Genomic DNA, 22,616 nt, shown 5'->3' on the forward strand with positions numbered 1-22,616 from the left:
AATACAGTCCAATCAATCTACAATCGTCATCTCTGCATATGTAATTGTGGCTAATGTAATTTAACACGAAAATATTACACACTACATCTTTCATTTATATTGATATATGGATGCCCGTTGACACGTGGTGTGCGCGTAAATGTCAAGTCTTTTACATTTCTTCAACTAGCAGAAGCTTTAATCTAAAGCAACTGCGGATCAGGCAAACGACGAGCTGGATAAGGCAACGCTACACTTGTTCTTTTGGCTCATCCAGACTGATTTCAGTAAAGATCTCTTCGGCCGGTCCCCGTCCTGTAGCACACACAAACACACCTCACAAAACTCAACACGAAAGAAACTTAGCTGTCCAAACACATGGGAATCAACATCGCTGTTTTGGGGTTGTACTGACCAGCATGAAAGATGTTGTTGTTGTTTTCATTTAGAGATGCGTCACAAGCGTCAGCGGAAGTCGGACTGTTCAGCTCAAACTCTCCGCTGATCATATCCAGATCCAGGCTGAACTCGACTTTCCTTATGGGTGGAGTCAGACTGGGGCTTGAGGCGAAGCTGTTCTCTTCTGGAAGATTCGGATCTGCTTCAAGATAAAACAAGGAGACTATCATTATCATAGAAAATGCAAGATTAAATCATTGTGTACAGGTGAAGATATGTACACGTTCTAAGGTGTCACCGCGACAGGTCTGGAGCGGTCAAATGTGTCACATACAGACAGTGTTGAGCAAGTTACTCTGAAAAAGTAAGTTACTAATTACATATTCAATAGTGTTAGATTACTGTACAAATGACTCTCTCCAAAAAGTATTGAATTACTTCTTACTAATTACTTTCTATATCCAACCTTGATTAGTTAAGTGATTCACATGAAACGGCTCTTTTAATTCATTCAAATAAATCATATAAAACTACATAAAGTACTCTTATTAACTGACCAAAGTATTACAAATGTGTGAATCATACAAGCACGGATTTTAGACTTTGAATTTTGATGTCAATTCCACTATTGCACACACATATATTACACAAAGTATTTAGTTTAATTACATCACGAGTAACTGTAATTAAATTACAGAGAAAATTAAGTAATCCCTTACTTTACTTTTTCCAAGGGAAAAGTAATTAAATTACAGTAACTGATTACTTAGTAACTAGTTACACCCAACACTGCCTACAGATGCATCAATATAAGATGTAAGGCCGCCACATCTCATTGTTTTTATTTACAACAAGCTTTGTTTCAAGATGGCATGTGCACTCTTCAGGAAAACAACAGCAACAAACATTGACTTGATCATTACCGCTCTCCAGCGCAGCTCTTTGTTCAGTTCTCTCATTGGCACAACCGTTGAGTATCGGGCTGGTCTTTTCCTGGCATTTATCATCCTGCATATAGTCCAGACACACAGGCAAATCTGAACGGAGATGAAACTGAATTATCAACCAGAGAAAGCCAAAGATATTTCATTTAAGTGAAGCAAAAGGTGAAACCCTTTATGTGATTAGGTGCTTTTGAAGTTTTTCTTGCCTTTGTCTTTAGGTTCATAGCTTATCACTTGTTGCTCTCGGAGCGGTGTATCGTATTCATTGGCACAGGCGTCGGTGCGAGTCAAGTCAAACGAATAACTCTACAATCAGAACAAGACAAACACCGAATGCTGACAGTGTTACCAGACTAACATGTTTAACATATTTGTGCAAAGATAACAGCTGTAACCCTTTCCCAAAGCTACATTTTGCCTATTAAGAGCATTTCAAATCTGTCATAACAGGGATTTTATTTAGACATCAAGGGAAAAGCAGAGCTCTTACCCTTCCCTTCCTCCTCAGGACATACAAAATGCCAAGAAGAAGAATGATAAGGATCAGGATGAAGATCAGAATGATGACACCTGTAAACCATATCGATGATGTAATGTTGTGATTTTATAGATGATAAATCTGAACAGAAATGTGATTTGGGAAAAAAAGCTCATTTAAAAACAAATCTGACATCATTTAAATGTCATGCTGTATGGAGGAAAGAAAGTGCCACGTGTTTGGAGTGTATGAAGCTTTACTTTAGTAGATGTTTCTCTTGTGTGCAGGGAATCAAACTCACCTCCTGTAAAATGTCCTGAATTGTCTGAAAGAGAGACACAATCATGTTATAACAAACAAATGTCGACAAAAATACACCACAGACGAGCATCTTCTCCCATTTCACAGCTGTATTGTTTATTGAGGGGACGTTTGGACCTTCTCCACATATCTCAATGGTAAACTTCAGTTTTAAAATCATTATTTACCAGGCTCTCCCAGTTAATCATAAACATTTACTCAGTTACTATTACTTAAAGGGGTCATATGGCGTGAACACGTATTTTTCTGTGTCTTTGGTGTGTTATAAGTTGCCCATGCATGTATTAGACACGTGGAATTGCAAAAATGAAAGTGTGGGAACAAAAGAGTCATTCTATCTAAAAGCGAATGCTCACCCAGACCTGCCTGAAACACCTCGTGTAGCCACACCCCCACAAATCTACCTCAGTTGGTGGTCTGATTTGACTAAGACCGCTCAAATGTAGACGCAAGTAAGGTGGGCGACCTGTCAGTACAATTGAAGAGGAACCTGATGTTCCAAATATGGTCAGAGGCGTTACATTTCCCTCACACGCTTGCAGTATTCCACCAATCACTACGCACTGATGAACTGGCCAATCACAGCACACCTCGCTTTTCAGAGCCATGAGCTTTGTTAAAAATCTCCGCGTTTCAGAGAGGCGGAGCAAAGAGGAGATACAAACATGCACGGTATGTGGAAAATACAGCGTTTTTCAACCTTAAATCGTGTTTACACATTACATTACATCTAAAACAAACCATAATATTCATTTTAGCCGTGTCATACGACCCCTTTAAAAGTCACTGAGTGCAGCTGTGACACGTCAGAGGAGAACTGGTCCTCCCGGCTGAGTCTGGTTTCTCCCGTGGTTTTTTCTCCATTTATTCATCATTGGAGTTTTGGTTCCTTGCCACTGTTCGGTGATGGCTTGGTCACCGGGAGACTGCTGATGTTAGACTAACTCCATTAACATTGCTTTTAGAAGGATGGTCCGCTCTGCCTGTACTCTTTACACTCATTTTCCTCTACTGCGTTTTTCTTTTTCATGTAAAGCTGCTTTAAAACATTACAACATTGTAAATAGCACCAAAGAAATCAACTTGACTTGACTATTAAAGCTGTAACCCCGTATTACAGCAACTGGCATTAAGTGACCGCTTTAACTATTGCTAAGACTTCAGAAAGGCTGAATGACCTTCAAAAGTAAACTATGTTTTGTCATTTGAAGATGACTAAATAAAGCATTTTTCATCAAAAGATTACAAAGATAAACCTTTTGTTATTTTTGAATAATGTGTTAAGTTCAGGGTTAAATTCAGATTTCAGCTGTAAAGAACGAATTCCAGTAGCTGTGAAACTTTGGTGTGGTATCGTCTGCAGCTAAATACAAGAGGCATGAAAATTCTCACCCACTCCACACCTACACGCACACACAGTTTAAACTGCTAACTGCACCTTGATACTATTTACACTTCCAATTGCACAACATTGTACTTTGCTAGTTTTAAGTAACTAGATTGTATACTGCATTTAATTCCTACTTAAAATAAATATGACTTTAGAAAGGAACAGTTCAAAAAAGAACACGTTAAATCAATGACAGCTTTCTGTAGCCCAAACCATAAACCGCCCAACAAACAACCACAAACATAATTCAAAATCCACCAATCAGCTTCCAGAATGAGGATGTTCTTCAAACCTTTGCTGGTCTCCAGACTGGGATTTGTCACCCCTGGTGGATGTATTGGCAAGGAAATGTTTGGCTGTGTATTTGTTACAGATGTTGTATTGTAGTTATCGTCCTCATCACCAGAGTCAGATGAGGTTGTGTTATCACGGGTCATGTTGTTTGCCCCATTGGGCTCAGTTTCAGTTATTGATTCTGCTGTTGTCATGGTGATGTTAGTGGAAATATTGTTGCTTGCTGTTGGGGACTCCTGTGAGGACGGTGATGATGATGATGTGGAGAACATCCCATAATCAAACATGAGAAGGAAAACTGGAAAAAAACACACACCATACAACATGATGGTGTATTATACGTCTGTAGAGCTCACTCACTTCTCAAAGAGTATGATTTAATGACAATCACATTATTGTGTCTCAAAAATAAAACACATGGTTTAAAACTATAGATTTTATACCATTATTACATTTTTATCACATTATTACATTTAGAAACAAATCAAGAGGAACAAAGGGTTTGCTCAGAGGTTGATCATTCAGAGCTCAATCTAATGAGGAAATTTTATGAAGAAAATCCTAAAGAATAAAATGACTCCAAATGATACATTCTCTAATTCCTTGTAGACATTTTTGCGATATAAAACAAGATCATTTGTGATTTTTCTTTTCCACAGGAAAGACATTCTGGAAATAAAGTGGTTTGGAAGATTTAAGTGATTTTCCTTTTGAATTTAATAAAAAAAGAAAAAAGAAATGAATAAAAACAAAGGCTTGGAGAAAACCAGTAAATTGAATTTTGTTAATTTAATTCATTTACTCTCGTGTAATTAGCCTCACATTTAAGTTTATTAAAAAATGAATTTGTTTGTTGTCTTCATTTCAATTATAATTGTTGAAAATAACCATAATTATGACATAATATATAACTCTGCCTTGAATACACACATCAGCTTTGTATGAAAATATATATTTTGTTTTAAGCCAGACATTTGTAAATTACCTAAAGAAAACAGAAAACTATTGTAACGGATTTTCCTTTTAAAGGAATCAAATTATAGACAGATCATTAAGTCCGAAACACAAGTGAAATATTTTTAAAGGCCTGTTTAGAGACATCTTTATAAAACATGCGCTTTCATTCCCAAATCTTCCAAAATACATACTTCTGACGAAAGAACTTAAAGCAACTTACCAAAAACATGTAAAAGGACAAAGTAAGTCTTCATCTTCAGCAGTGTGTTCTTCTTCTTGATACAGATACAATCCTGCTCAACAGCATCAAACTCAAATTTATTTCACTGACCCTTTTTCTAAGACACAAGCTTTAAAGCACGCTAACCACACCAGGCCTCAACAGGATGCCAGCACAGACGCATGCACATGAACGTGCACCTTCGCAAAACGTTCAGAGAAACTTCCTCTCCATGCAACCTGAGAGCAAGATGTCAAGTCTGCTGCAAACACAATAAACGCTTTTTTTTCAACTCTCTTCATTTTCTCTTAACATTTCTTAAATAAGACACCACACACACTTGTTGTGAGAGTTGATGGGAGTAGTTTTCATGTTATTTCCTGTGTTCAAATCTTTGGGGGCACCAATACAGCCAGATCGAATTTAGGGCAAACTTACAAATGAATAAAAATGCTCTTTAGATTTGAAAAGGTCTTTTCTGATTTACAATGTTGACAATGATGTGACAGATCCAAAGAAGGTCACATTTTCTTTTCACCCCAATGGAGGAGGATCTCATTTTAGCTGAATGGCGACCTCTCTGGGATAGGAATTGAAGTCATCAAGTAACTTTCCATCTTGCTTTATTTTGCCCTATTTGTACAATATAAAACAGACACTCAATGAAAATTTCTGCTCAATTCTTCATAAATGAGACTTTATAACAGGAGAGGTATGTATTATGGAGTCCCGCCTGCTGTAAATCAGTATCAAGAGATTCAGGACGAGTTTTCCTCATTTCAAAAACAAACATTTATTTTCTGTATAGCGTTCACATTCATACGGATTGATCTTTAAAACACTTCCCTTAACAAAACACATCTTGGCACATTTTAAAAGAACCTGAAGCGATTTCAATCCAGGATAGAGTCTTAGATGAAGACAAAGTCCGCAGCTCAGTCCATCCATGTGAGCTCAGGTCACCTGATGGTGCGGTACATCATGAAGTCTACAGTGGTGCATCGTGGGAATTTGCCAATAGAACTTTCCTCCACAGGCGTGTAGACCTTGATCTGTCTCATGTGCGTGTCGCGCCCGTTTTGGTGGTTGGCCAGCACAGCGATCTGGATCATGAAGGTTCTGATGGGGTTGTTCACCAGATCTAGAAGCGGGATGTGAATCCAACCGCTCGGCTCCACCATCTCTAACTGCTGCTCCCACACAATGAAAAAGATATTCATCAAGTACTGTTTAATGCCCATTATGTAAAAATACGCAGAATACCGTTTAAATTGAACTCATCGATTGAGGTGGTAACATGTGGTGTTTCTCACCCGAATCTCCTGCAGGTTGTGGAAGTTGTTTCCGACCCTGACTGAGATCTTGCTGGGGGTGTAGCTCTCGTCGGATTTATAATCGGCATAAATACACAGCATCTTCACAGTGGTTTTCCTCCTGAGAGGAGACAACAGAAAGGGCATTGTGTTTGACTCGAGAGACATTTTGAGTAACCTGCTCTACTGGATATTATACTTTTTTCTATATACATGGAAAGAAATGTAACTAAAAAGATTTATTCTTGGCAGAAGATTATTGATACTGTACAGTGAAATATTTTTGCTTGAACCATAATCTTAAAAAAACGATCAAAATATCATTCAAGGAATCGGCTCTACCTGAACTGAATGTTGACTAGATGCGGCTGAGACCCGTCAGACTGCCAGTACGTCTCCAGATTATCATCTCTTAGCTGATCGACTCCAAACCCTTCACACACACAGAATAAATGAATGAGTGACTAAACACAGCTGAACAATGGATGAGGAAAAAGTGAGCGCAAAGATCACGAATGACAGGTCACACACCTGGCTTACAGGAAGACAGCGACCATACAGCTTGTGATCCGATTTCTCGGACGGTACCCGTGCGCTCCAACTGCTTGGGGTCTGCACCTGGGGGGGTTTTGGTGGCTGCTGCCATGGTTACTAAAATGAAAAAAAAAAAGTGTGAATACTGACACAAATCAGGACACACTCCTATAGCTCCACAATAGTTTTACCAAACTACCACAGTAGTTTGACTAGTTATTATCACTACTGTAAAATCTAATATAGGATCTATAAACTACTGCTAACTATTATCTAATACCAACCATTTCACTGACCACTGCCTGCATTGTTTCAGTCACTGAGAAAGAACTCCAAAAACTAAACTAACTTAAATAAATTAAATTTTGGATAACAGTTACCAACCAACTGTAAACCTGTAATATTTACTGTAGAAACATGCAAAAGCGAGCAGTTATTTAAACCACATGAACTAAAAGATGCATTTGTATAAATACAAACAATATGTAAGTTACGCGTTCCGTTAGCAATCAAATCTACAGCAAAGCAAAATGTTACTCACAGCACAAAACAATTCCCCCACTTCTGTGTCTTCTTATTTTCAAGATCACACTAACTTAAATTCAAGTACATTATGCCTAAAAAGCACGACATATAATCATAAACATCCACACAGCGTTCCCATTCCCCGGCACTGGAGCTCTCTGATGACGTGTTCTGTCCCGTCGCGTCCCGACGTCACGTTTTCAGGCGCCATCTTTGCCACCGGTGTTGTCTCGTGCGCGGCACAGAGACAACACGCGCTGTTCAATTTCTTCACACAGAGAGAAGACTTTTCGCGTGTAATAACGCCTTATAGCGCGACAGTCGCGTCGCCGAGAGGTGAGCGGTGTTTTATGATTGTTTTATCATGGTTGGATAGAGATGTATGGATGTCGGAAAGACTCCAGCTGTGGGCGCGTGCAGTTCTGTGCGCAAGGCCTTCGCTTATTCATTGAAACGTACCCGTTTTTCCACGAACATTTCAAAAACGACATTTTATGCATATTAATCGAACCGACATTTTTAGAACGACGAGTTAAAACCATATGATGAATTAAGAAGAGAAACGGGAAAGCTGAGAGAAACCCGTGCGTCATCGCTGTCTCGCTCGCGCGTGGTGTAGTCACGACGAGTAAGCTCGCGCGCACACATATGTTCTTAAAGAGCAGATCTGTCAAAATGTGATGGCTGTCAGAGTGTTCTGGGTGTAATATCGGGTCAGAGTGTCCAGTAGGGAGTGGTCAGGTTCAGGTGGACCCGTAACAAGTGTCCACGTGACGCTGTGGTTTAATAAATGAATGGTTTCATGGTCCAGTCCCATAAAGATCAGCATCCACCACATAAACTGGGTTCATATCTTCATGTTTCTCAAGGTACAGAAAAACACAAAAATCAAGTTTATTGTGTGTGTGTGTGTGTGTGTGTGTGTGTGTTTAAACGAGCTGTCACGTGGCGCCTCACTATCGCATTTGGCAACTCAGCAACAACATTCATCATAGATCCACGACCTGTCTGTCCACGTCCATCTGATGTGTAGAGTTGAAATGGTTTTGTCAGTGGGCGTCAACTCTATCTGATGTCTTTGGGTCTGGCTGCATGTGTTAACCACTGACCGACTGATATATTTCAAGTTTATCACCATTGACCAGAAGCTGTTTGGGACAGATGTTTCTGCCCTGGAATTGTTAATAGATATTATGCATTTCATGAGTTTCATATGTTCAAAGGGGTAGTTCTCTCATCATTCATCTGTATGACTTTCTTTTTTGCAGAACACAAAGGAAGATATTTAGAAGAATGTTGATAATCAAACAACACTAAACCTCATTGACTTCCATTGGATGAACACAAAACCACTCAGACATTTCTCAAAATATCTTCTTTTGTGGTTTACAGAAAAAAGAGTCTTCTATAGGTTTTCAATGACATGAGGGCGAATAAATTTGACAATTTTGACTTTGCCAGTAGAGTTTGTTTACCTCACAGCCTGAAATGTGATGAGACGGCACTAGTTTATAGTAGGGGTGTCGAATCAGAATTGTCACGTCTTGCTTATAGTCAACTGATAGTCGAATCGTATGTGTGTGTGTGTGTGTGTGTGTGTGTGCGCGTGTGTGTGCATGTGGGGACGACACCATGTGGTTAAGGGTACAGCGCAACTTTGATGAACCAAAAAACAATCGCACATTAATTAACAGAATTTCTTTAGAACAGAATGTACCTTTATAATAAATCAAAATGAGAAGTGAAAGGAAATAAGCCAGAATCAAGTCACAATGTGCAAATGAAATGTGTTTAGGAACAATATCTGAAATGGAGGGTAACATAATTTTCAAAAAACAAGCCACAAATAGTCAAATTAATGGACATTTCACGTAACAACGCTGTGCCATATAATACTAGACCAGATCTCGCCTCAAAGCTCTTTTTAAAACTACTCGATAATAATGAATGATTTTTAACAAATATTTTACCAATAAAGTGACTTTATTTACCGCATGTAACGGAGGAATGCAATAAAGCATCTTACCATTTAAACAGTCAAAAAGTCCCTTTCATCTTTTCTCCTGCGCACTCTTTCTCCGTCCTCCTGACGCGCACGCTTGCCTTCCGTGCAGAGAATGACAAGTTCCAAAAGTCGTGCTTGCTATATGCGGTGATTTTGGTTATATTACTTTATTATTATTTTTTATATCATGGAGCGCAAAGTTCAGTCTAAGTATCGAACCTACTTGCATCAACTGCATTTACAGACAAAGTGTTACTTCTTATTTAAATGCCCAAACAGCGACAAATGTTTGGAAACGGTGTACACATTCATTTGCGAGTCATCTGCGGGTGCGTGCGGAACGTGCTGCGTCTCACAGCACAGAAGACGCGGAGAGACGTGATCCTGCGCTCGCCAGACCTCACGCTCATACGCGCCAGCGGTTTCGCTAGCCAACCCTAAAGATGGCCCATTTCTTTACATCATGAATAATAGTTTTGCCCATATAACCAAAATGGCATGATCCACGTTGCATAACACCTCTGCCAAGATTCCACTGTGAGATTGGTAGTCGAATCAGGCTCCTCCTATCCTATCTTCGACTATACGGGGTCACCCTAGTTTATAGAAATCCATAAAAGCCAAAATGATCTTTTTTTATTTCGTGGGGACTTGAAGATCAAACGGTTGCTGGGAAGAAAAGGTCGATGCCCCCGGACTGCAGGACGAGATGAATTGAGGTCTGTGTGAAACTCTTGTAATACGTGTCTCTCTTCTGCTTGTCTGCAGTGAGGTCCGGACCTCTGTTCCTGTGGATCTGCGTCACCTGCGCGTGACAACAAACCGGTCCAGATGGCCGACAAAAACACCAGAATCGCTATTGTGAACCACGACAAGTGTAAACCCAAGAAATGTCGTCAGGAGTGCAAGAAGAGCTGCCCTGTGGTGCGCATGGGTACGGATTCCACGCTATGTTCCAACGTGACCGTGAGCTTTGAAGAGGGTTTGGTGTCTGCTTGACTTGTACACACGTGTGTTTTCTCAGGTAAACTGTGTATCGAGGTCACTCCTCAGAGTAAAATCGTCTGGATCTCTGAATCTCTCTGCATCGGCTGTGGCATCTGTATCAAGGTACGTTTGTCTGTCCCGCTCGTCATCTCTGTGAAGTTTTAGATCTCAAAATCATGGCGCTTTTGTGCATCTTAATCTTTGCTTCATGGTTTCATTTCCCGGCCCGTTCGAAGAAATGTCCATTTGGCGCTCTGTCCATCGTAAACCTGCCGAGCAACCTGGAGAAGGAGACCACACACAGATATTGTGCCAACGCCTTCAAGCTTCACAGGTACAAACACGCGTGTCATAAAGATTCTCCTTTATTGTTCTGTATATGTGGTGTATAAAGGAGTGTTTGTGTTGGTCAGGTTGCCCATTCCTCGCCCCGGAGAGGTGCTGGGGCTGGTGGGTACTAACGGTATTGGCAAGTCCACTGCTCTCAAGATCCTGGCTGGCAAACAGAAGCCAAACCTTGGGAGATTCGACGTGAGTCGCCGTAACACACAAACACACATCTGCCTGCGGTGCGGTGGTCTCTAACAAATGTCTGCCATTCCAGGCCCCACCTGACTGGCAGGAGATCTTGGCGTATTTCCGCGGCTCCGAGCTGCAGAATTACTTCACTAAGATTTTGGAGGATGATCTGAAGGCTATCGTGAAGCCGCAGTACGTCGATCAGATCCCCAAAACCGTTAAGGTCAGTATGACGTTGCTAAACATTAGTGCACATGCTTGGGACGACACGTGTAGCTCAGACTGCATCGAGTTGTGTTTCAGAGACTTGATGGCTGTAATGTTTCTGTTTGTCCTGTAGGGGTCAGTAGGATCTATTCTGAGCCGCAAGGATGACACTAAAACAGAGGAGCGGGTGTGTGAACAGCTAGGTCCGTACGCTTTATTTGCCTAGAGATTATGTTACGTTATGTCAATAATGATGCGTGTGAATAATTCTGGTGTCCTGTGCTCTGATTGGTCAGATCTGTTGCACTTGCGTGACCGTAGCGTCGAGGACCTATCAGGAGGAGAGCTGCAGAGATTCGCCTGCGCAGTCGTCTGCATTCAGAGAGCTGACATGTGAGTGTCCGTCCTCTCGTCTCTCTCGAGCATGACGCTCTGTAGCGCTGATGGTTTTTTCTGTGCAGTTTCATGTTCGACGAGCCGTCCAGTTATCTCGATGTCAAACAGAGGCTGAGAGCCGCCATCACCATCCGCTCCCTCATCTCTCCAGACAGGTGCGGAAAACACTTTTGGTTGAGAGGAAATATTTCTTGACCTTTCATGTTGTGTGTGTTTATGACATACACACTATATGGATCTCAGTGAGTGTGTTTGTGTGTGTGTGTAGATACATCATTGTGGTGGAGCATGACTTGAGTGTGTTGGATTACCTGTCTGACTTCATCTGCTGTCTGTATGGAGTTCCCAGCGCTTATGGAGTTGTGACGATGCCCTTCAGCGTCAGAGAAGGTACACACACACACACACACACAGGCTTTGTCTCAACAACTAGTGAGTTACCCACCTAGACAACATTTTCGAGCATCATCGTGTTTTGGTCATCCGAAATGTTTTGAGGAGCAGTCACTTCAAAACTTGGAGACTCGAACACTCGCTCTGTGTTTCAGGTATCAATATTTTCCTGGACGGTTACGTGCCGACGGAGAACCTGCGCTTCAGGGAGACGTCACTGGTGTTTAAGGTGGCAGAGACGGCGGCTGAGGAGGAAGTGAAAAAGATGTGTCGTTATCAGTATCCTGATATGAAGAAGAGCATGGGAGAGTTCTCGCTCTGCATCACTGAAGGAGAGTTCACAGATTCTGAGATTATGGTCATGCTGGGAGAGAACGGTGAGACATGAGCGCAGAGATGATGGATGGTCGGAGTTAAAGAACGTCACAGTGTTGATAAAAGAGAACTTTGCTTTTGGCAGGAACTGGGAAGACCACGTTCATCAGAATGCTCGCAGGAGGACTCAAACCGGACGGAGGAGGTAAAATTCAGCTTCGCACACGCGCGCACACGCACGCACGCACACACACACACACACTATGTGCACAAACTTTCTTCAGTTCATTGATTTATAAATCACATCAAGTTGTTTTTCTATAACTTGTGTGTCCTCAGCAGTTATTATAGCTTTGTTTTTTTGATTAGTTTAGTTTATTACTATTTAAAATGAGCTTTTATTTTTAGCTTTTGTTAATTTTGATTATTATTTTGTTTATTTGTATGTTGCCATATAAGATTAATTGATCTTTATTTTAGTTTGTTTATTATTATAATTGTAGTGCTTTAAACTTATTTCAGTTTATTTCTGAGGCATTTCTGTTTTTCCAATAATTTTTAGGCCAATATTTGATTTGATTTCAGTGGACAGAAACTTGAAAAAAGTTTTTCATTTAAGGAAACTAAAATAACCTTGGTCCTCAGGTGATATACCCATCCTGAATGTGAGCTACAAACCACAGAAGATCAGTCCCAAGTTTAAAGTAAGTGTAACTCTGATATCTTCATATTCTCTGGTGTATTGCCGCATGCTCGTACACTCATTACAACTGTGTGTGTGTTTCAGGGCAGCGTACGAGCTTTACTTCACGATAAGATCAGAGATGCATACACGCACCCTCAGTTTGTCACTGATGTCATGAAGCCCATGCAGATAGAGAGCATCATCGACCAGGACGTGAGCCAACGCTATCAACACGCACACTGCGTTCTAACACACGAACACTACACTGATGGGTTCTGTGTGTGTGTGTGTTTTACAGGTTCAGAATCTGTCTGGTGGTGAGCTGCAGCGTGTGGCTCTGGCTCTGTGTTTAGGGAAACCAGCAGACGTGTATCTGATCGACGAGCCGTCTGCTTACCTGGACTCTGAGCAGCGTCTGATGGCTGCCAGAGTTGTCAAACGGTAACGCATCCACACGTTTAACACAGATGTCAATCTTCTCGTGTGGGCGGGGCTTATTTTCATGTTTACTTTGTCTCGTGCAGATTCATCCTCCATGCGAAGAAGACGGCGTTTGTGGTGGAGCACGACTTCATCATGGCCACTTACCTGGCAGACAGGGTCATCGTGTTCGACGGCATTCCCTCCAGAAGCACCACCGCCAATGCGTACGTGTTTAGTATTCAGTTTGTTATTTTCCTGCATAGACCGATTGTATTCTGCCTCGTTTTCAAACTCGGTGTACATGTTTTGAGGTCTGTTGTCTCCGGGATGTTGAATGTGACACTGTCGTCGACGTAATTGTGTGATGTCATTAGTCCACAGTCGCTGTTGGCGGGCATGAATAAGTTCTTGGCGCAGCTGGGGATCACATTCAGAAGGGACCCCAACAACTTCAGACCAAGAATTAACAAACTTAATTCCATCAAGGTACGCATCTGTACTTTTGGGGCTTTCTCAAAGCCTTGTAGTGTCCCTACCTAGACAGCATCGAGTGTTATAGATAGCCATGAACACAAATATTGTAATACTGGCAGTGCTGGTGTTAATTAGAAAATCTCTTTCAGGATGTGGAACAGAAGAAGAGCGGCAACTACTTCTTCCTGGACGACTGAAGATCTCATTTCACAGAATTCCGGAAATCTCATCCCACAGGGCCGCCGTTCAATGTGACATCAAACCATGTGACTGTCTGAACTATCAAACACCATCACCGCCCTGTGGATCCATTTCAAACATGCAGATCTTCTCTTTGTCGCTGGCATAATTTGTTGGACAGATGGACTGAGATGAAAGCAAAGCCAAAGAGAAGAGTGAACAACATTTAGGAATGAAACCTGGACAGATGTATGTTTCCGGGTGAATTGTTGCCGTCATTAACGTTAAGGTTCTTTCTGGTGGTGTGAAATATGCCAAACGCAACTGTATATTTGAATAAAATATTTTAATCATGTTACATCATCATATTAAAAACAGATTGGCTTTTGTGTTCGAGGGTCTTGAGATGAACTGAAGCTTTACGATATTAAAACAATTCTCTCACACACACACACACTACCAGCTACACACAACTCTGTTGTGTCAAAGGCTCGTGAGCCGATGACATTGTTTTGGAATAAACTGATTTACAACGGAAAGAAACGAGAGAAGGTCCTTTGGCTTTTATTTGTTGTCAGTGTTCAACCAAGATCTTATGGATGAGTAAATGAGTCAGGCACTTCGTATCACAACATTCAAACACAAACTGTTAAGTGCAGAGACACTTCACTAAACCTAAAGGTGAAGATGAAGTAAAAAAAAAACATGCGAGCGAGACACCATCACCAAGAAAATCGGATTCTGTAGAATCGCATACAATACAGAGCTGAAATCCAGAGCGTTTAAGGACATTCGTTGGAAGTTTTCATGTTTATAGAATGTGTTCAAATGAACTACATTTCAGCTTTAGTAAAACTGATTTCATATCCAGGTAAACAAAGCAATGCTGATAAAATCCACACAGAATGATTCAAACATTTATGTAAATATGATTGTGTTTTTTTTAATGTAGTCATGTTTCCCCTTAATTGTGCGTTTAGGGGCCGTGCAATCAATGCTGAACAAAAAACTTACATGCAAGACTTTATTAGAAAATGTATGCGAAAACATTTATATTTTCACGACACTTTGTGAACAGGTTGCTTTAAATTTAAATAAGAATGTGAAGAAACAGTTAAAACACCACACAGACAAACACCTCTAACAATTCATTGTAAACCAATGACTGGTGTGTATCCAGCGTACGCCATCGAAATGTTTACTGTGAGCCCACCCCTCACCTGACGTAATGTCCTCTACCACCGTACGGCTGCTCGTCTTGTCTCCCCCACCCCGAATACTCTTTCCGTCCACGGTGGCTCCTCCCTCTATATCCTCCTCGGTCATCTTGGCCACGCCTTCCTCCACCCCTGTACGACTGACTGTAGAAGTTCTGGCCGATTCGGAGGTCAACGCCGACCAACTCTTGTCCATCTTCGGGACAGTACACGTGAAGCAGTTGAGTGGGCTCTTCTGCGACGAGAGCGCTTTTTTGAAATACATCTGGTCTTCCGAAGTTTCCATTGGCTAACGGATTCAAACCCGCTATGTCTCCTTGGAGTGGACCAATCGCGTAGGGTTGCACAACAGAACCATAGGGGGGCGGTTCCATTGTCGACACTGAAATGGGAATGTTCACCGGCTTGAAATCAAGAGGTTGACCTCTGTGAAAACACGTACCTGTCTGAAAGGATCCAAACTGGGGGTTCATTGATCTTTGGCAACCGTCTTGACTTCTCACCAACGACAGAGGAACGTGGTTTATGGCTTCAAAAGGTTGAGGTGGCAGGTGGAAACCGGCGGATGACGGCGGGTACATCTGATTCGCGGGGGGTGCACAAGGTGGGCTTGAAAACTGGACCGGGTAAGCCTCGGGACAGGCACCTGGACCGGGGGAAGCAGACCAGGGCACTGGCGGTCTCGCCGGTACCTGCATTTGAATGGGTGGGGGGTGATCGCGATATCCTCCCATGTCTACAGATCCAGCAGGAGCGTGACTGTGGCTTTCCAATGAGAGGTCAAGGGTGGAACTCAAATTCTGTGGAGGAGGGTTTTCCAGTTGCCATGGGGTCATGGGGGTGGGGTTAGCGGGAGCGCTGGAGGAAGGCGGCGGTGCTCTGCGGTGCATCTGATAGGCTTGAGTCAGAGGACCCAGATATGAGATGGGAGGCCATAGGGACTGAGAGTACGCCTGAGAAAACATGTTAGAAATTCAGCTCAACATCACAAACACGAAGCGAGAGAAACTGGTATAGATGTATAAGCTCACACCTTGATGCCGAGATTAAAGAAGAACCTGAGGACGTTGATATCTGAAAAAAAACGAGAATGCTTTAAAGATTAGAAACTGAAGTTCTCTCTTTATGATATCAGTTTTTCTGCACATGGCATCTTATGGCAGGTTTATTACTTTGTGGTAGATCTTCTCCTTTCTGCGAGAGGGAATACGGGGGCAGCGTCTCCACCTCTCCCTTCTCATTCAGAGGGAATCCGGGATAAAGTGGATCCCGAAGGAGATGAGACCACTGAAGTGGAGGGTAGAGGAGCTGCTGAGGCTGAGACAGATGATCAGGAGCACACGCTACATCTGACAGACAAGAAAAAAACGTTGAAAATGCGTTGAACAATTACACTCTTTTTCCGAAACAGACTTAAGTTGATACTCAAATGAAACACAACTGAAAACTCCATTGAACGGAAGAGAAACATCTGAGCAAAAACATTCTCCTCTAGAAACAAACATTTCTTTGTAAAAACATGCACTTAAGATTTGACTCGACTTTGTCAAAAAAAGAATCTATTAAATGGAGGAAAATGTGTCTTTAAAAACATTTACCTAAGGCAGGTGTTTCCAGTGATTCACAGGGGCGTGGCTCTGATGTGTTAGGTGTGACTGGAGGCGGAGCCTGTGCGGGCTCAGCAGTAGCTGTGACAGTACGAATGTCTGCTGTCGGCTGGACGGTGGGCGGAGCATTGCCCCCATCAGTGGGAGGGGCTGTAGAAGACTGGTGAGGAGTGTCTGATACAGAAGCAGTTGTTTGAACTGGGGCAGGAGGGGGTGCAGAAACAGGTACTGCAGGGGAAGGTATGAAGGGAGGGGCAGATATAGAGACTGGCGGGGCGGTTTTAACAAGGTCATCTGGGGCTGAGACAGAAGCAGGTGCTTGGACAGTGGTGGGGGGTACAACCAGGGCAGCCTGAGTGGGTGCAGAAGAGCTCACGGGGGTGTTTTGAGAGAGCGCTTGAGAAGAATGTGAATTAGGTTCAGCAGCTGGGGGCAGAACCGGGGCAGGTTGTCCGGGAGGTTTAGAGAGGGTGGTAGTAACTGAGACAGAAGGCGAAGAAGATATATTTGGAGTTTGGACCGGAGTCTTCTCTGAAGCAGGAAGGGCAGCAGGTGTCTCGGTGTGAGATGGAGTCGGGACAGAGAGAGAGACCGTGGGAGATGATCTTTGAACTGGCTCCTCTATAACTTTTCTCTGAAAAAAACAAAGTAAAACACAGATGAACACAAACAACATGTTCCATACATTTTTCTAAATGATGACAAATCAACTCGCAGGCCCTGCGTTGAACATTCACCTCTTGTTCTTCTGTAGTGTTACTCTCTCGTCTCTGAGCAGGCTTTTGTGGAGCTTCCGTCAAATCTGAAAACCGACATGACAAACGCATCGACTTATTTTCTTACGATACACCGGAGACGTAAAGGGGGCGGAGCTTTGTCCTCACCTGTCTCCGAGATGGACCCCCTGTGATCTTTCTTCCGGGACCTTTTCTTGTCCCCTCCCCTTTTTGTGACCTCAACAGCAGTGACCTGAACACACACACACAATATAAACACAAGTGTCTTTGTTATTAAAGGCGGGGTGTCCGATTTCCGAATTACGCTCGCTTAGACAAAGTCGGGCCGAGTACCAAAACAACCTTGTAGCCAATCAGCAATAAAGTGCACAGGACGGACATTAGTCGAGCCGAGCGCTGACGAAAGAGAAAGCTGGGGGTAGGGGTGTGTCTGTTTTGGTGATTTGAACATCAACAACGGCTAAGAGAATTCGGACACCCCGCCTTTAAAAGTACGTCGAGACAATTTTGAAACATGTTGACAATAAGTCACAAGTGATTTTACTTTAGTAACAAATATCTCCCGTCTTCCTCAAATTATCTAAATGAGTCATCTGCAGGTTATTTTAAGTTATACTTTACAACATTACAAAAATAATAAAATATTTTAGATGTTTTATATTGAATTATAAAACTCCTCCATCGCTGAAACAATGTTTTTGTTGATCATCCTGATAAAGAAAATGTCCATCAATATTTGAGGAGTTTGCTCCCAAAATGCCATGTTGTTTATTACGTTATCATGTTTTTATTGTGTTAGTTAGCTGTATTTTTTTAGTTATTGTGGCTTAAATCAAAACAAACCAACTGCAGTTTGATTGATATGAATTGGAATGCACAATAAAACACAACATCATTTTGGAACCAAACTCTTCATTTTCAGCTGAATATTTTGTTTCACACATTACATCATGTGTTGAGATTGAGGTTGTCATGTGTCATTAATGTGCACGGTGTGCGTGCGTGTTATGACGTCACCGTTTGTGGGCTTGTTCCAAGTGAAGGGAAGTTGCGTTCGTCTTTGTGCAGGAGCACCAGCAGAGCGTTCTCTTCTTCCTCCTGTTGAAGTACACGCACGGGACTGCTGCGCTGATCAGATCTCCTGCAAACACACACGCAGATCATTCCACACCGAGACTCCAGTCAGTCCGGCCGTTTATGCCACAACTAAAACCTTTTTTATAAACAGTAAGATGACAGCACACCTGAATTTGCCGCGTCCAGCCGTCTGTTCGTCTGCGCTGCTCTGAGGAGGCCAGGAGTGCTGTTTGTTCACACGACCACCGGTGGCAGAATAAGGTGCTGGTTTACCTGCTCTCCGGCCTCCTCTGTTCTCCCATTCTACATCAACACGTCAACACGTCAAACCACGACTGTGTGTGTGCGTGTAAGAGAGATGATGTCATGTGTGCGTGTGTTCAGAGAGAACGTACCAGACGCTGTGTGTCCGTTGTTTGGTGCCGGATGTCTTTTACTCTTCTCAGACACTTTCTGCCAAGACTGAGGCTCTTCAGACGGCAAACGCAAGTTCAACAACGGCACAGTTTGTCTACAGAGACACACACAGACAGACAAGAGTGTAGGATTTGTTAATAGATGAAACAGGTCAAGATGGAAGTTTAGACTGTTGTAATAGTTCAAGCGTCACACCCAACAGAAATAAACAGGTGACAAACAGGTTTGCAGAACTCCCTCTCCCTGTATAACGCCCCCATGATATCAATACTGAAGTTATGTTAGCGTTAGCTTCAAGGCATTGACAAGATTAGCATTTAGAAAATCACATTTGAATGACATCATTCTGCACTTCAGCATCTCGCCAAATGTCCTGTCCTCTCTAGAACCCAAAGCATCCCCTCTCTTACATTATATACACTATTAAAAGTTGCTGAAGCACACCTGAAGCTTGTTCATACATTTATTATTTCCTATAAAGTGAATGACATCTAGTACACTACGTAGGGAACAATTTAGACGATGCTGTCCACCGAGGCAAATAAATTCGGACAATAAATACATTTTTAATTTGCAAAACAGATAACTCGGTGGTTAAAAATGTTTAAAAGTCATGTTTTTTACTGTGCATTCAAAAGTGATATCAATCAAACTGGCGTCGGGTTGTTTTGATTAAGTAATAATGACTAAATATAGCTAACTTACATAATAAAATTTTCCAAGGTGATATAGAGGCTATCCAACCTTCAATAAAAATAAAAAAGTTTTATCTACAGACCCCCTGCAACTACGCCACAGACCACTAAGGGTCTTAACAGACATGCACAAACACACAGCGAGAGAAGAGAAACACATACTGTCTGCCGAGTTCCTCTATGAACACAGTGACGGGTCCGTTGTCAGGACTGACCTCCCGAACATAAGCACTGTAGAAACGCCCGCTCAACTGCACCTGAGACAGAAAACATCTTTACATCCTCTTACAAACCTTCGCGTAAAGAAGTCGACGCTGGCACATGCACGCACGCTCACGCAGTTTACTTTGCATTTGTCTCCAACGGTGTACTGCATCGCTGCAGCCATGCGGAAATCTCGCTGCTGCTGAACTGCAATCACAAACACATCATATGTCGGTTTTCAATCGCAATAACTACATTTTAAAAAAGCTCACGAAGAACATATTTGAGCGACGTACGACGTTTAGAACGAAGCCAGACGTCATATTCCACGTTCCTGTAGACGCCGGGGTTTAAGGATTTCTGGACCTTTGTGGACAGAGACTCACGTCCCCCATCTCGAGCGCGGCCCCGTCCACGACCCTAAAGCACAGAGGACAGAAACACCGTCACGACATCACCACGTCTGAACAAAATCCACTGGAACGATGTGACGTTCTAGAAGAGAAAGGGTGAAGCACCCTGTGTGACGGTCTGGTCTTCACTTCACTCGCGGGTTTCTCTTTCACTTCACTGGACCTGATGAGAGCAAACACACAACATCTGCAAACGTGGAACACAAAAGAAAACCTGCCACAATAATTCACGAATGGTCAATTGTTTGCTTGCTAAACACACCAGAACTCGTCTTCCTCCAGGTCGGACTCTTCACTGCTCTTACATTCCTCCGAGTCCAGCCGGTCTTGTCCCCGACCTCCCTTCACACACGGACCTAAAACACTGCGGTCCACGCCACAAACTCCATCGTACAGCAGCTCATACAGGACCGCTACCAAACACAGACAGAAAGGTGCTTCCGTTTCATTTTGCAAACATGCTTCAGTGACGAAAACAAACTCGAATAGCTTCATCACGTCACATACATTGACACACGGCTGCACTTTTCTCAAAGGATTGTGGGTAAACACTGTCATAATGGTTTCCATTGAGGAAGCAGAGTCGCACCTGACAGAACAGGAGAAAGAGATTTCAGGCTTGACACATAATGAACTGATTTCATGTGCGAGGAAAATGACATCTCGGAGCGAATGTTTCTTGCACCTTATCAGGGAAGCCGTTCTCTGTGATGCTGACCGGAGGTTCATCAGGCTGCTGGAAAACAATGAAATCGCGCCTGGAAAAAAACAACACAGATTTCAACATCTCAATAACGAACAACCCATTTCACCCAAAAATAAAAACAACTGGATTCATTGTCTCATTTTAAACCTGTATGCGTTTCTTTCTTCTTCAGAACACAAAAGAAGATATTCCGAAGAACGCTGATAATCAGCATTTATCAAAATATCTTCTCGTGTGTTCCACTTAAGAAAGACTTGCACACAGCTTTACATTACAACCACATTAGAGAGAATAAATCATCACAGATGTTTTGCTTGAACTACAATGTAAAAGTTAACGATCAGAAAAATGATGCCACCTCATGTCGGTTTCACCAATAACATTATTCAACTCACTGAAGACAGCTCACAACCTCACTATTTCATTGAAACAAACATGAATATAGTAGTGATCTCACTTATAGAGTTTAGACAAAGCAGTGATTTCCACCTGCCCAACCCAGCTCTGAACGCAGAACAAACACATAAGAAAAAACAACATGTGAGTCACATCTGTATTTCACAGCAAATCACAGCTAAATGAAAAACCATAAAGATATGTTTTAGAAGACACGACGCTCAACGGTTTGGTCTAAATAAGTGCAGGAGTTACCTTAGGGTCCTGTAAATTCTCCAGATATTTCTCAAAATCACCTTCAATGAACTAGACACAAACACACAAAAACCTCTCGTAAGTCTACTAAACAAACGGCTCACAACGGTGTCACTTTTATGAAGGTATTTCAGTAGCAAAACTTGAGAGCATGTAGATTTTAGTTTGTGAACTTGTAAAGTAAGTATTTGTACCTGTACACTAAAATGTACACTCACAGCCCCAATGTGAAAACTTGTCAAATAAAAAACTGAATTTGAATGTTGAGATTTGCACTCCTGGACAAAACTCACAAATCTGTCTTCTGAATTTGAAGTTGCAGAAAAATAGTCACAAATGTGCAAACTGGCATTTACCAAATACATTGGCAGATACAAATGCATAGCACATATTTACACGTTTTCCTAGATTCAGATTTGAATTGCAACCACAAAATAGCTCCGCGTTTCAAACAAATGTAAATTCTGTCTAATTGTTTTGCTAATTTCACTTGGATGAAATTAAACATTCAGCACATTTTTTACTTGTTTTTTAAAAATCCCACATACTTAAAAAATAATAAATCAGCCTATGTAAACTATGAACTATTTTAATAATTCACAAACACAATAGAAAATGTTATGGATTTAAGGGTTACAATGGGAGTTGTATTTGTTTTAATGGAAACTATAATAGTGTACACTGGTATTTGGATTCTACAGTATTGGTGTGATGTAATCTGGAAGTTGGGAACCAATTGAACAACAGTAAGCCCTATTTGAATAATGCCCATAGCACACTACAAAAATTAATTTTGTAATGGTTTTAATGGAAACAATTAAATGTTTTTTTATAATTGTTTTCTTTCAGGGTAACTATACCCATACTGTGCTCCACACAACAATATTGAATTGAAGCTTGAATTAGAAAAGTTAAAATCGCAAATCAAATCGCAATCGCAATGTCTGTCAAAAA

General features: G+C 41.8%; 4 protein-coding genes across 5 annotated transcripts in view; 1 reads left to right on the forward strand and 3 right to left on the reverse strand.

The window, feature by feature from the left end:
- LOC130545106 (uncharacterized) overlaps positions 1-5,134 on the reverse strand; it is a 5,310-nt gene extending 176 nt beyond the window's left edge. The window contains exons 1-8 of one of the 2 annotated variants that reach the window (XM_057319455.1): positions 4,983-5,134; positions 3,804-4,103; positions 2,102-2,125; positions 1,813-1,892; positions 1,529-1,628; positions 1,302-1,415; positions 395-577; positions 1-294 (exon numbers count right to left, since the gene is read on the reverse strand). The exon at positions 1-294 is cut by the window's left edge and continues 176 nt beyond it. In XM_057319455.1, coding sequence (XP_057175438.1) covers positions 230-294; positions 395-577; positions 1,302-1,415; positions 1,529-1,628; positions 1,813-1,892; positions 2,102-2,125; positions 3,804-4,103; positions 4,983-5,016 — 900 coding nt within the window. In that variant the 5' untranslated portion in view covers positions 5,017-5,134 and the 3' untranslated portion in view covers positions 1-229. Of the gene's footprint in view, positions 295-394; positions 581-1,301; positions 1,416-1,528; positions 1,629-1,812; positions 1,893-2,101; positions 2,126-3,803; positions 4,104-4,982 lie in introns of both variants that reach the window. The other variant, XM_057319454.1, reaches the window with a different exon arrangement.
- A 301-nt stretch (positions 5,135-5,435) lies between these two features.
- On the reverse strand, positions 5,436-7,516 carry anapc10 (anaphase promoting complex subunit 10). The gene is made up of 5 exons (XM_057319321.1): positions 7,371-7,516; positions 6,827-6,946; positions 6,638-6,728; positions 6,296-6,416; positions 5,436-6,172 (listed from the first exon to the last, which is right to left on the reverse strand). The coding sequence occupies exons 2-5, from the start codon at positions 6,939-6,941 to the stop codon at positions 5,942-5,944; spliced, it is 558 nt and encodes a 185-aa protein (XP_057175304.1). The 5' UTR covers positions 6,942-6,946; positions 7,371-7,516; the 3' UTR covers positions 5,436-5,941.
- A 50-nt stretch (positions 7,517-7,566) lies between these two features.
- Positions 7,567-14,476, forward strand: abce1 (ATP-binding cassette, sub-family E (OABP), member 1). Its single transcript, XM_057319320.1, has 18 exons — positions 7,567-7,690; positions 10,128-10,293; positions 10,384-10,469; positions 10,583-10,680; positions 10,760-10,877; positions 10,951-11,088; positions 11,206-11,275; positions 11,369-11,465; positions 11,534-11,623; positions 11,737-11,858; positions 12,017-12,238; positions 12,322-12,381; positions 12,822-12,880; positions 12,964-13,074; positions 13,160-13,302; positions 13,386-13,508; positions 13,659-13,770; positions 13,908-14,476. Exons 2-18 carry the CDS (start codon positions 10,191-10,193, stop codon positions 13,953-13,955), a joined length of 1,800 nt encoding a protein of 599 aa, XP_057175303.1. The 5' UTR covers positions 7,567-7,690; positions 10,128-10,190; the 3' UTR covers positions 13,956-14,476.
- Positions 14,477-14,961: 485 nt separating this feature from the next.
- Positions 14,962-22,616, reverse strand: part of LOC130545283 (OTU domain-containing protein 4-like) — a 7,965-nt gene continuing 310 nt past the window's right edge. The window contains exons 2-19 of the mRNA XM_057319716.1: positions 21,663-21,713; positions 21,469-21,515; positions 20,991-21,063; positions 20,813-20,894; positions 20,568-20,718; positions 20,411-20,468; positions 20,189-20,312; positions 20,035-20,099; positions 19,851-19,945; positions 18,972-19,087; positions 18,744-18,879; positions 18,517-18,640; positions 17,647-17,731; positions 17,500-17,564; positions 16,754-17,396; positions 16,328-16,504; positions 16,189-16,229; positions 14,962-16,108 (exon numbers count right to left, since the gene is read on the reverse strand). Of these exons, the coding sequence (XP_057175699.1) occupies positions 15,155-16,108; positions 16,189-16,229; positions 16,328-16,504; positions 16,754-17,396; positions 17,500-17,564; positions 17,647-17,731; positions 18,517-18,640; positions 18,744-18,879; positions 18,972-19,087; positions 19,851-19,945; positions 20,035-20,099; positions 20,189-20,312; positions 20,411-20,468; positions 20,568-20,718; positions 20,813-20,894; positions 20,991-21,063; positions 21,469-21,515; positions 21,663-21,713 (3,087 nt within the window). The 3' untranslated portion in view covers positions 14,962-15,154. The remainder of the gene's footprint in view (positions 16,109-16,188; positions 16,230-16,327; positions 16,505-16,753; positions 17,397-17,499; positions 17,565-17,646; positions 17,732-18,516; positions 18,641-18,743; positions 18,880-18,971; positions 19,088-19,850; positions 19,946-20,034; positions 20,100-20,188; positions 20,313-20,410; positions 20,469-20,567; positions 20,719-20,812; positions 20,895-20,990; positions 21,064-21,468; positions 21,516-21,662; positions 21,714-22,616) is intronic.

Source organism: Triplophysa rosa, linkage group LG21 (assembly GCF_024868665.1).
Source record: "Triplophysa rosa linkage group LG21, Trosa_1v2, whole genome shotgun sequence".
Taxonomy (NCBI): Eukaryota; Metazoa; Chordata; class Actinopteri; order Cypriniformes; family Nemacheilidae; genus Triplophysa; species Triplophysa rosa.

Bases quoted from the DNA above. Each gene is read 5' to 3' on its own strand.
- anapc10 (XM_057319321.1), bottom strand. From the start codon at position 6,941: ATGGCAGCAGCCACCAAAACCCCCCCAGGTGCAGACCCCAAGCAGTTG. The intron at 6,729-6,826 runs GTGTGTGACCTG...GTGTGTGTGAAG, and splicing joins GCTGTCTTCCTGTAAGCCAG to GGTTTGGAGTCGATCAGCTA. The intron at 6,417-6,637 runs GTAGAGCCGATT...GTCTCCTCTCAG, and splicing joins CTAGTCAACATTCAGTTCAG to GAGGAAAACCACTGTGAAGA.
- abce1 (XM_057319320.1), top strand. From the start codon at position 10,191: ATGGCCGACAAAAACACCAGAATCGCTATTGTGAACCACGACAAGTGT. The intron at 11,089-11,205 runs GTCAGTATGACG...TTTGTCCTGTAG, and splicing joins AGATCCCCAAAACCGTTAAG to GGGTCAGTAGGATCTATTCT. The intron at 11,859-12,016 runs GTACACACACAC...TCTGTGTTTCAG, and splicing joins GCCCTTCAGCGTCAGAGAAG to GTATCAATATTTTCCTGGAC.